Here is a 13662-nt window from a genome sequence, read left to right as displayed (position 1 = left end):
GGGGGAGAGATAGGTATATAGCAATAGGTAAACACATAACCGGTCTGCCGCGATGACTAACAGCGCGCGCTACACGTTACAACGGGCCACACGAATAAAGCGAACTTGATAGACACATTTCACAAATCGTGCAACATTTTCAAACCATGTGCAGCAACACTGTGTGTAGTTTGACCATACAACACATCGCGGTAATATGTTAAACAACAAGTTATTCCTTCATCACTTGCTATCCGCCATAATCTAAAGGCCTCATAGTTCATTGTTAATCCGAAAGGAGAACCGTATCGGAGGTATCCTGGTGGTTTATGAAATTGTGGCGCCATCTAGTGTCCGTTTGGACGAAGTGACACACTCACCCGTTGGTCATAGTTAGGTAACAGCTAATTTGGTTTCCATAGTCGTTTCGACCAATAGGCAAATGAACGGAGTATGACGAACAGAGAACATTTATAATTTGTATATTTAATCCCGTAAATACTTACTACGTACTACTAACAGTAGTACATTGTGCCAGTGCAAATACAACAATGCAAATAAGGAGTTCCAATATCCCCATGAACCCATGGCACTGACCTGGGGAAGATGAAGGGAAGTTTGAAAGAGGGAATTAGATTGAGAGAGTGAGAGAGAAAGGGAAAGAAAAATAAATAGCGTTGAAGTATGTTAAGAGAGAAAGAGAGAGAGCTCAAAATGTAAAGGAGCAAAAAAGGAAGAAATTTCCGGATATAAAGGAAACAGATAAGAGTGGAGATTAGAGTTACTGGGTCAGTAATACATTGTTGGTCCTGCGCTCACATTGAGTCCTGTAAGACGGACTGGGACAGACTGGGAGGGGAGAGGGTGGTCTAAGACATGATCAACACATCCCCATAAAGCGCGTGTTCAGCGCACGCTCCACCACTGAGTTTAGCTAGCGTAGATTAGCTAGCCCGCTAGCACCCGGCGACTTGATGAGGTTTGTACTGTTGTTCTGCTTACTGAAACACACACACACACACACACACACACACACACACACACACACACACACACACAGGATGGCAGTGGGTCTGTTGCTCACAAAGGGTTCGGTATTTAAATGTTTGTGATCAGCGGTATCTATCGCACTCTGGAACAGATCGGCCGATTGTGGCGTCGTGTTCAGTAGTCTTAGAATCAACTCTTGCTCGCTTCTTCCCCTCCTCCTCCTCCTCCTCCTCCTCCCTGATCCTCCTCCTCCTCTTCCTCCTCCTCCTCGGGCAGGTTGCCGGGGCAGGGCTCCATGGTTACGGCGATGCCCATGCCGCTGCGTCCGAAGGGCATGTCGGACAGACCGGTCCACGTGTTGGTGTCCGGGCAGAAGACCTCCACACTGGACAGGAAACCAGTCTGGTTGAACCCCCCTACACACACAAGGACATGCACGGACAGACAGGGAGACACAGGGACACACATGTACACACCCAGGAAAACACACACAACAGTGTCAAGATTGTCTAGTAAGTACAGAACACAGATTCATTATATTATTCCACTGTAAGGTTAACGTGACATTGCAAAACCCACTCCCTCACTCACTCACGCAGTCATTCGGGCAGTCACTCACACACTCATTCATTCACGCACTCAATAAACAACTCAGGCCCTAACTCAATCACTCGCTCAGCCAGTGCATGGGGACAGAGTGTGTGACTGACCCAGGACGAAGATGCGCCCCTGGTGGACGGTGACGGCGTGCGCGCTCCTGCACTGGCTCATGGGCTCCTGTGGCTCCCAGCGGTCGTGGGCGATGCTGTAGCGCTCCACGGAGCACAGCTGGCTGCGCCCGTCGAACCCGCCCATCGCGTACAGGTACGCGTCCAGACACACCAGACCTGAGGGGGAGACCGGGGTAGTGTCGGGGGTCAGAGGTCAGAGGTCAGGGGGAGATGGAGACTGGGGTCAAGGGAGAGGGAGACTGGGGTCAAGGGTCAGGGGGTCAGGGGAGAGGTTGCACGATGGGGGTTTGAGTCCCCAGACAAGAGGTTCTGGCTTCCGGCCCCAAAGATGGATCATCTGATCTAAGGTATCAGGTGAGGGTACTTTATCCTTTATACTTTACCCCCCCCCCCCCCCCCATGTTAATGGTATATTATCATACCATTATGTCAGGTGAGAGGTTAGAGGCGTTACCCAAGAGGGGGAGGAGAAAGAGTTGAATAGAGTGTGAACGTAATGACAGCGTGCGCACACACACACACACACTCACACAAAGTAAACATGTCAAGGGATATGTCCGCATACACCACGCATACACCTCCCTACACACGCACGCGCGCCCAGACACACACACACACACACACACACACACACACACACACACACACACACACACACACACACACACACACACACACACACACACACACACACACACACACACACACACACACACACACACACACACGCATGCGCGCCCAGACACACACACACAGACACACACACAGACACAGACACAGACACACACAGACACAGACACAGACACAGACACAGACACACACACACACACAGACACAGACACAGACACAGACACAGACACAGACACAGACACACACACACACACACACACACAGACACAGACACAGACACACACAGACACAGACACAGACACAGACACAGACACACACACACACACACAGACACACACACACCCTGGCCCTCACCCAGTCCGCTGCGCACGGTCCCCATGGGGGCCAGTGGGTGCCAGGTGTTGGTGTCGGGCTGGTAGCGCTCGGCCGAGTCCCAGCGGACCAGCCCGTCGTAGCCCCCCACCACGTACAGAGCCCCCCCGCAGGAGGCCACACCCGCCCCCAGACGGGCCACCGCCATGGGGCAGACCAGGGACCACCTGTTGGTGTCTGGATCCCACCTGCCGGGAAAGGAGAGACGGGAGACACGGGCGTGAGAGAGAGATAGAGAGAGAGAGAGAGAGAGAGAGAGAGAGAGAGAGAGAGAGAGAGAGAGAGAGAGAGAGAGAGAGAGAGAGAGAGAGCAAGATTAATGAGGGAGAGAGAGGTATTGAAGGGGGAGATAGAGAAAGTGAAAGGGACTTTTCTGTATTTCTGCTGTGTCATGATGATGACTAGGCTCAGGGAGCGAGCAGATTGGAATTCCTTCACTTTTTCTGGCACACCTTGTATTTCTCAAGCTGTTCCTTTCATTCATTCCTTCAAAGCAGCATTCGGACAGACAGACAGACAGACAGACAGACAGACAGACAGACAGACAGACAGACTGAGGGAAACGTCCCCCAGAGCAACTCAACCATAAACAGACAAAGGGCATTCCCCACAGGATCAGCATTCCTGAAGAGAGGCTCCCAGCATCACCCAGTCCGGTCTGACTCCATGACCTGAACCTGACTTCACCTCAGACTGTAGAGTCTGAAGATCATTCAGTCACATGACTTCACCTCAGACTGTAGAGTCTGAAGATCATTCAGTCACATGACTTCACCTCAGACTGTAGAGTCTGAAGATCATTCAGTCACATGACTTCACCCCAGACTGTAGAGTCTGAAGATCATTCAGTCACATGACTTCACCTCAGACTGTAGAGTCTGAAGATCATTCAGTCACATGACTTCACCTCAGACTGTAGAGTCTGAAGACCATTCAGTCACATGACTTCACCTCAGACTGTAGAGTCTGAAGACCATTCAGTCACATGACTTCACCTCAGACTGTAGAGTCTGAAGACCATTCAGTCACATGACTTCACCTCAGACTGTAGAGTCTGAAGACCATTCAGTCACATGACTTCACCTCAGACTGTAGAGTCTGAAGATCATTCAGTCACATGACTTCACCTCAGACTGTAGAGTCTGAAGATCATTCAGTCACATGACTTCACCTCAGACTGTAGAGTCTGAAGATCATTCAGTCACATGACTTCACCTCAGACTGTAGAGTCTGAAGATCATTCAGTCACTTGACTTCACCTCAGACTGTAGAGTCTGAAGATCATTCAGTCACATGACTTCACCTCAGACTGTAGAGTCTGGAGATCATTCAGTCACATGAATTCACCTCCGACCGTAGCGGCTGGAGATCATTCAGTCACATGACTTCACCTCCGACCGTAGCGGCTGGAGATCATTCAGTCACATGACTTCACCTCCGACCGTAGCGGCTGGAGATCAATCAGTCACATGACTTCACCTCCGACCGTAGCGGCGTCCATAGCTGTCCATAAACAGTTGGGGTGGTCCAGGTCAGGACACAGTCTGCTGACGGGGGCGACATCAGCGCTCGGTGAATTAACCTTTATTGCTTTAAGAAGTTTCAGACTACCAAAGGTTTTGGCCGAGTCCATAGGCGTCCGATATATATCTGCCATATTTGCAGATTGGAGAAACCAGTGAGAGAAATATCGACATCTAAAGAATCCTACCCCAAACAACCCCTCCCTTCAGGCCTACTTCCAAAGCCACGCCCCCAAAATACGTGACACGCAACTCGCTAGGTTCAGCAGCAGGTCTGAACCTAGCGAGTTCATGGTAGGCCAGGTGGCCTACCATGAACAGACAGGTCAGCCATCCAATACTTTCACTCGTGCCGAATGCATTGATCAGATGGGCTTACTACAGCCATAAAGGACTTTTAACTTTTCTTTTTGACAGATGATTAAATGTATTCATTGCTGTTGGGATGCCAAAAGGATTGAAACACTATGCATAAAAATGCTTCTATTATACATGGCCTCAATGATCTTTAAGGATCTGTGAGCAGAAGAAATCATGCACTCGGTTATTTCTTTGGTGCCTTAAGTACAACACAGAATAACAACAACATGTTGTGTCTTTTTCGGTCAATACCGTTGATCAAAAGCCAAAAATCAACCCATTGAACTCTCGCCTACCTTGGGAACGTTATCAGTAAATGTGGCGTTGTCTTTCCAATTTCCTTTCACAACACTTGGTAAGTCTCGAAGCAATGAGCTCGACTCCAAAAAAGGCTGAATTTGTTTGACCTCTTACTTGTCAAAAGGGAACAATACAAACAAAGGCATGGAATCGAAATAAGGGTCAATAAACTGTGTTGCTCTGTAGGCTTCTAGCTCTCTTTCCCACCCATGATGACCCTACGGAAGCCTTATGGGTCCATGGCAATATGCGATCTTAAAAACAATCATATTGAATACAAAACAATAACTCAAAATATACTTTTAGACCTTTCCTAAACACAGCTCTTACGGTTAAAGTCTGCTTTTTCCGAGGCCTCTCTGACGGCTTACCGCTCAACGGTGGCGTGGTGGGCGGAGCCCTGGGAGCCGCCCACGGCATAGATGGCGCCGTCGACCACGCCCACGCCCACGCGGTTGCGCGGGGCGTTGAGGGAGGCCAGTGAGGTCCAGCGGTTGGTCATGGGGTTGTAGCAGCACAGCGCCCCGGACTCAGTGTTCGCCTGGACGGACAGGTTCCGGCCACCCACCTGGACCGCACGGGGAGACACCACAGTTTACGGGTACTGTCACGTGCTATTGAACCACTAGCCGCTGCCACTAGCCGCTGCCGCTAGCTGCCAGTGCTAGCCGCTGCCGCTAGGCGCCGACATTAACCGCCACTGCTAGCCACCGCTGTTAATGTTTACCAATGGTGTTCATGTTTTCTAAGGTAACAGTGTTCATGTTAACTAAGGTAATGAAATATTATCTATGAGAGCTGTCCAATCGGTACATTTCAAGAAATCTTAAAACACATCTTCTGACTTCAGCCTCCTTCTGCTCCAGTAGTGTGGCCATCTTCTTCTGTTTTCAATCTACCGCATAGTGACACCCCCAATGGTGTCACTATGATTCAGATCGTTTCTTATCGTTCACTTCATGTTCCTGTTGTGTTTGTTTCCTCTGTTCTTCAGTTGGTTCCCAGAGCTAAATAAATAAAGCTTGAATGGCTGACTGAATAATTGACAGACTGACTGGCCGACTGATTTATAGACTGACTGACTGACTGATTAATTAACTGACTGACTGACTGACTGACTGAATGATACATTGACTGATTGACTGGCTGACTGACTGGCTGACTGACTGACTGGCTGACTGGCTGACTGACTGACTGACTGACTGACTGACTGACTGAATGACTGGCTGAATGACTGGCTGACTGACTGACTGACTGACTGACTGAATGACTGGCTGACTGGCTGACTCACGGTGTAGAACAGGCCGAACACCACGCAGGCCCCCAGGCCGCTGCATGGCGCCTCCATGTTGGCCAGCTTCAGCCACACGTTCCTCCCCGGGTCGAAGGCCTCCATGGTGGGCAGAGAGCGGTGGTGGTACCTGGGGGGAAGGACCCCACGTGGGGGTTAAAACGGGGTGGTGTAGCTCTAGGGTGGTGTAAGGGTTGTGTAACACTAGGCATGTAGGGGCAGTATAGGGCTAGGGTGGTGTAACACTAGGTTGGTGTAACACTAGGGCGGTGTATCACCAGGGTGGTGTAACACTAGGGCGGTGTATCACCAGGGTGGTGTAACACTAGGGCGGTGTATCACCAGGGTGGTGTATCACTAGGGTGGTGTAACACTAGGTTGGTGTAACACTAGGGTGGTGTATCACTAGGAAGGTGTAACACTAGGGTGGTGTATCACTAGGAAGGTGTAACACTAGGGTGGTGTATCACTAGGAAGGTGTAACACTAGGCATGTAGGGTCGCTGTAGGGATAGGGTGATGTAGGGCTAGGGTGGTGTAGGGGCTAGGGAGGTGTAACGCCTACATAGCTACATATAACCTGAGGGTTCATAAGAGTCGGCCTCTGAGTGAATCCGTCTCTCACAGAAGAGACGCTGACTGAGAGAACCCTAGCAGGAAGCTCGGCTGCAGGCGGACGCCTACCCCCCGGCCACGTAAATCAGCTGGTTGCCGCGGAGAGGAGCCGGGGGGAGGGGCTTCTTCAACGCCATTTCCTGGAAGATCTTGGACAGGAAGTCCTTGCAGCAGTTGTCCTGCAAGATAAATGTATGGAACAAAGAGGAACGAGTGATTCAGGTTAAACACGTGGTCCTAAATATGTTCCGACGCAACTGCCACTACACCCTCCACGCAGATATGAGGGAAACCCACAACAAGTGGAGGAGAGGGAGTTTCTATTTGTTCAATGTTCAGTCATAGTGACTTCAGCAACAAGTCGTGGAGGACAGGACCTGTTGCTCAGGGAGGCCTTCAGGGGATCGAACCCATGACCTCTGGACTATGAACCCACCCTGGTCCACTATGAGGACCAGGGATCAGAGGGAGGCGGGGGGGGGGGGGGGGGGGGGGGGGGTGGGTGTTGGTACCTTGCTGAGGATGGGGCAGGACTGCAGCTGGTTCTTCAGGAACTTGGGCGGCAGGGCGTAGATGCGGACGGCGTTGAGGAGGGCGTGGAGGTACTGGGCTCGGCCGGCGATGTCCCAGCGAACCCAGTTGGTACAGGCCTGGTACACCTGGGGGGACAGCATCCCGGTGTCACACCTGGGGGGCGTCTCGACTGACTGCATGTCGTCTCTACTGACTGCACTTCGTCTCCAGATTGAACCAGACAGGACCAGTTTGAGCCATACAGGACCAGATTGAACCAGACAGGACCAGTTTGAGCCATAGAAGAGGACCAGATTGAACCAGACGGGACCAGTTTGAGCCATACAGGACCAGATTGAACCAGACGGGACCAGTTTGAGCCAGACTGGACGAGACAGGACCAGTTTGAACCAGTTTGAACCAGACAGGACCAGTTTGAGTCATACAGGACCAGTTTGAACCAGACAGGACCATTTTGAGTCATACACGACCAGTTCGAACCAGACAGGACCGGTTTGAACCAGACAGGAGCAGTTTTAACCAGATTGAACCAGCCGGGACTACAAACCTCAGACTCACAGAGAACCTTGATGCTGTCCTGACTGATGAGCTCCAGAAGCTGGCAGTGGGTCAGGCTGAAGAACTCCTCCACTTTGGTGACCTGGAAACGTTGAGGAGAACACCTTCATCATCAGTCCATCCTGTCACAAGATACTCACACATTGTCTATTTCTTCCTGTTCTGAGCGGATTTGAAGTGAATTGGTTTGATTTTGTAAAGTGGTGATCTCAAAGATTGAAATTTCATGAAAATCTTCCAGGTAACCACTTTAAAAGTAGGAGTTATGTTTTTGAGTAAGTACAACCCTACAACAACACAACAACACAACATGAAGCAAGTAACAGTTTGGAAAAGCTCAGCATTTGAATCAATTCATCCCTGAAATGATTGAACTCGTCATGTGGCTGGTCATGTGACAGGCTGGTCATGTGACGTCGGTCCACGTCGGAGACGCTGGCCCAAAGCATCAGGACCAACACACTGGCTGCCGTCAACACACACCTCGTTGAAGTGTGTGTTGATGTACTCCCGGCTGTGGCGCTGCAGCTCAGTGCAGCCGAGGCCCTCAGCGAAGCGTGCGATGCCGATGACGTTGGCTGGCTCCAGGTGCTTCACCAGGAAGTCGCAGCACGCCTTCGCCACGTCCTCCATCTGGTACCTGGAGGAAGACGCCACGCAAACACACAGGCTGTGTAACAGGACGTTCAGGGACCAGTCAGTGTCCTGGCGCTGTCTTTATATGGCCTTCTGCCTATCAACGTTGGTACGTTGGATAAAGAGGAACCAAAGACAAACAAACTCAAGAGTAATGAGTGTAAACAGTGTGAGTCAATCAGAACCCCCTGGGCCGGCGTAGCTTCCCTAGGATGGATTTGATGGTGTTCCTCTTTTTTTGTTTGACTATTACTGTAAAAGGTGACATATTTTACCACCAGGTGGGAGTGTGATTAGCTGTTACAAGCCGTTTTGACCGCCCACTTGTGATGTCAGAAGAGGCAGATTTTCAAAACGGCTAATCACACTCACACCTGGTGGTGTAATATGTCACCTCTAAGTAAATTTTTTGGTATTTTTGGGTTGATCATCGATAGAGCCCATGATAAATGTTTTACCATTTGATGTATCATCATTGTTACATCCTCGTGTGTTCCCACAGACCCAGCAGCCCGGTCTCACCTCATCGCACCCAGCAGAACATGCAGCACGCAGTTCTCCCCCACGGTGATGCGGGCGGTGTAGGCAAAGTCGATGAGCTTCCCCACCACCAGGGGGCAGGCGTCGCGCAGCGTGACCTCGGATGCGCGGCCCTCCTTGAAGCTGCTGCTGAACATGGCTCTGAAGTACGGGCTAGCGGAGGCCAGCACCAGCTTGTGCACCTTGTTCAAAGAAATCATCATTACAATGGATCAGGGGGAAGCTCCTGGGAAGTGTGTGTGTGTGTGTGTGTGTGTGTGTGTGTGTGTGTGTGTGTGTGTGTGTGTGTGTGTGGGCCCTCACGGGGTGTTTCATTGGCTAATCGCCGACTGACAGCTCAGGGATTTCTAACAATCTTTCGGCTCCTTCTGCAAAGGTAGCCCATAAAGGTGCACCCATACAGGTCTTCCCATACAGGTGTGACCATACAGTTGTTCCCATACAGGTTTGGCCATATAGGGCTTTGACCCTTGCCCAAAAATCATATTCAAAGTTTGTTTGTTTATTAATATTAATATTCGAATATATTCGAATATTTATTAATAATATTTTTGACCATTAAATGCCTTCAGTAAGACCTGGATTGGGCTTCGCGAGGTTTGTTTACCGGCGGTGCTATGGTTACCGGTCTTGCGTGTTCCAACGGTTTATTAGGTTCCTAATAAATCGCTGCCTAATCAATGCTTCATTCACTGCCTCTTTCGTGGTCATCACAATATTATGAATAAACTGCGTCGGGTTCTCCGATGTCTCTCCCTCTTGGCCTGCCCATAACAGGTTTGAATATTAAGGGTTGCCTAATATTCGTTTGAATTTTGATTTATTTTTTGATATTCGAATTATATTCGAATAACGAAGTTCGGAGTCAAAGCCCTAGGCCATATAGGTGTTCCCATACAGGTGTGGCCATACAGGTGTTCCCATACAGGTGGGCCCATACAGATGTGTCCATACAGATGTGCCCATGCAGGTGTGCCCATACAGGTGTTCCCATACAGGTGTGCCCATACAGGTGTTCCCATACAGGGAACCTCAGCTACAGGTGTGCAGAGTTTTGCTGGGGGTCCCCTACCTTGAAGTCCACGGTGCGGTCCTTCTGCGTGACGTGGAGCACCAGGTCGCAGAGCAGGTCGTGGCGCCGGAACTCGTCCATGGCGCTCAGCGAGCGGGAGGCGTGGCTCTCTATGTTGTAGTCAAGGTAACCAAGCCCGCGCACCGAGGGCACCACCATGGCCGAGAAGTCCTCGTCACGCGTCGGACGCTTCTTCCTGGGGCAATACATCCTGGGTGCTCGACCCCTGAACTTGTCGGGGATTTTGTTGTTGTTGTTGTTGTTGTTGTTTTCAGTGAAAGATGATGGTCATCTCTGCATCTCCTGAAGGGTCTGGTGATACTTCAGAAAAATAGCGTTTTATTCCATTGGGAGTCGGTCACTTGACGCACACGGAGGAATCTTGCGACAAGGACGCCCATTTTTGTAGGAATGGGGGCGCAGATCCCAATGAGCTGAGGTCTTTTTTATCTGTTTTCTCTCAAAGCGACCGAATCAGATGAGTGCACCGGAGGCTGGTAGAGCGACTTTCAGAGGACCACCGCAAAGTGGCAGAAGATAACACTCCTAACGATATGCCTAGCAATAAATATCTAGAGCTCAATTATATTAAGGCCTTTGGCTTTTCACATCCCTTTTGCAAAGATAATTCTAGATGTGAGAGAACGCAGGAGGCTGTGCGATATCGCTTCCCAATCGAAGGTTAACCATGATCCAACATGGCTGCCGGCGGCAGTGAGTCAGACGACAACAGTCACGTTTCCACTTCCTTTGTTCTGTCATGAGTCAGCAAAGATCGCCAGTGGAGGAGGGAGGAGGACTAGTGGTTTTCCGTCACCCGTCACAGCAGAATCACTTTTATTCCAGAAAGTTCTTCCTACTCGGTCCAATGTGCGAAATCATCCTGCGAGAAGGAGAGAAGATCCTATTTTCAGAAATATGCAAATCACATGTCAATATGTCCCCATAGTGACGTGTGTTAGCATGCAAGCGTAACACACACCCTGGCACACACACACACACACACACACACACACACACACACACACACACACACACACACACACACACACACACACACACACACACACACACACACACACACACACACACACACACACACACACACACACACACACACACACACCAGTTTCACTTCCCTGCCATTGAGCAGGAGAGGTGTGGTGAAAACCAGGGATCTGCAGAAGAATTTCAGCCATTTCCTTTGTTTCTGTGACCCATTTGTTCACCAACATGGATGAGCACCAACTATGTAACATAACTATCTAAGTATGTTTTCTCAGCACCTTTAAGTGCCTTCCCCAGCTTGTGTCCCTTTAGCTCAAGTCCCTTTAGCTTGTTAAGGGAACAGCAAGATGCTTTTTTAAATTAACTTATAAAACCCCAAATGACTGTTGTTGTTTTACGATGACAGACCAGGAAATTCACGTCAGATATTAAAAAACAAAGTTTACGTTGACATTTTCCCATGAAAGAGGATTTAACATACAGAGGACAACATTTTCCATTCAGATATTTTTCCCTTGCGTGACTTGCTGCAGTAGTAAAGTCACATGCAGCTTTAACTACTCTAACCCCACATGTTTGCTCTCTGTGTCCTCATAAACAATATATGACATACATCAAGAAAATATTTTCAGCCCGATTGTACATTTGGGAAGAAGAATTTAGGAAAATACATCAACTTCAGTCTTCCACCAGCGCCCACAGTTTTTAATCAGATTGCTTGCTTTTATTGAAGTAATCCGTGGTAAGTAAGGTGTTTCCAGAGGACTGTCTAGCTGTGTTTTTTTGACCGCCACTACACCGATCCTTATGCTCATAGCAGCTTAGAGGACAAGAAACGAGGTGACAATAAACAATCCCTCAGACGTACAGTAAGACTATTTCTGAAAAGGTTTGTTCAGTTGGTTTTGGCAGCAAGGCTAAGCAAACAGCCGGCCTCCTCACCTGTCAGAACGTCAACGGGACAAGCCAACTAAACCTAGACTCCACTGGGGCAGAAACCCCTCCCTCGCCCAAACAAACATCTAAAAGAAAGCCAATGTTGGTTCTGGTTAATCTAGCAGATAATCTGTGTAATTATCGGATTGAACTGCCCATCCCTCATTACTACACAACTCTATGCTGATAGATGACAGCACTTGAGTTGTCCCCAAATAACTTTAATGACCTAGGATGGCCTCTAAAGAAAACTCAGTCGATCAACACTCAATTCATTGATTGATCCGTTTGTTTGTTAATGGGTTATTACATTAAAATGTTGACATTTTACATCTATTATTTAAGTAACGTTACCAAGCATTTGCTACTTATAACTTGACATTGGAGTTATGAGATCAGGCCCGCTGCTAAGCTTTTGGAGGCGCTAAGCATAATTAGTCATAAATTGGAGCCCCCCCCCCCCCCCAGACACACACACACAATTGTCATCATAGAGTATAAAAAAAAACAGCAGCACCATCAGTAATATATGAATGATATACAAGTAATATATAAAACTTTCTAAACAGCAGCATTATAATATAATAACAACTGCCGGCTCCAAAGATGAATGAAAATAATTCTGCACATCAATAAGGTATAAAAGTCATCGAAACAAACAAACACACACGCACACACACACACGCAACTATTTTTCACACACCCAAAAACTCAAAGTGCAGTATTGTCCTAATCAAAATATTTTCTCTAGACGATGCAGAACTGTAATTGTAGGATAGTGTGCAATACTGAATTGCTTGTTTATTCTCAGCATCTGATGCAAAAAGACGAGAGCTTTGAAAGCTGTACCATTTCAGGGCAGCGGGGGAGGGCACTCTTTTCATACATTCAAACAAAAACATGTAATGTGATATAATATAATATCATAATAATTATCATGACTTTATTTTTTTGCAACCTTAAATTTGGGGGCCCCTGCTAGGATCTTGGGGCCCGACACGCTCTGCGTACTCTGCGTATGGGGATAAATAGATAGAACCCTAACCCTAACCACTGAATCTTTATTATTATTATTATTATTTCATTTTTTTATATTATTATTTTAATTGTTATTTAAGATTTTATTTGTATTGATTACGACACACTCTGTGAGTGTCTTGTCTTGTCTTGATGTTTTGTGTTGAGGACCACAATGGAAATAAGTCCGGGACTTTATTGTTTTTATCCTCAATTGTTTTTGATGTATTTTCATGTGTGTCAGGCTTTTGTTTGATACAATTTAATAAATCAAAATCAAATATATGTATATTTTTTAATAAAAAATAAATAATCTTTCCGAATCGTGACTTTTGTGTATCGTTTACAACCCTAGTATACAATGTGGTCCCTAGCATACCTTTAAGAATATATGCTGGTTCTGCTCAGCCTATGGAGTGGCATATGGCTGTGACAAGCTGTGTGTTTGTGTGTGTGTGTGTGTGTGTGTGTGTGTGTGTGTGTGTGTGTGTGTGTGTGTGTGTGTGTGTGTGTGTTAGGGTGTTGCACAAACAGATTTAAACACGCTGCCCCATCCCCCCATCGGAAGCCT

The 13662-nt window shown here is 48.2% G+C and overlaps 1 protein-coding gene across 1 annotated transcript; it reads right to left on the bottom strand.

Annotated features, from left to right (window-relative positions):
• Positions 1–1218: 1218 nt before the first annotated feature.
• Positions 1219–11034, bottom strand: keap1a (kelch-like ECH-associated protein 1a; the record flags this gene model as incomplete). The annotated part of the gene is made up of 11 exons (XM_056589885.1): positions 10131–11034; positions 9041–9240; positions 8366–8522; positions 7872–7964; positions 7303–7449; positions 6860–6969; positions 6177–6306; positions 5257–5453; positions 2685–2890; positions 1680–1856; positions 1219–1385 (listed from the first exon to the last, which is right to left on the bottom strand). Coding segments are annotated over exons 1-11 (1794 nt in total), but the record flags the coding sequence as incomplete, so codon positions are not given.
• Between the last annotated feature and the right edge of the window lie 2628 nt (positions 11035–13662).

This window comes from Gadus chalcogrammus, chromosome 5 (assembly GCF_026213295.1).
Source record: "Gadus chalcogrammus isolate NIFS_2021 chromosome 5, NIFS_Gcha_1.0, whole genome shotgun sequence".
NCBI classification, from domain to species: domain Eukaryota; kingdom Metazoa; phylum Chordata; class Actinopteri; order Gadiformes; family Gadidae; genus Gadus; species Gadus chalcogrammus.
The sequence above is the reverse complement of the archived record's forward strand: the minus strand, read 5'-3'. Positions and strand labels throughout refer to the sequence as shown.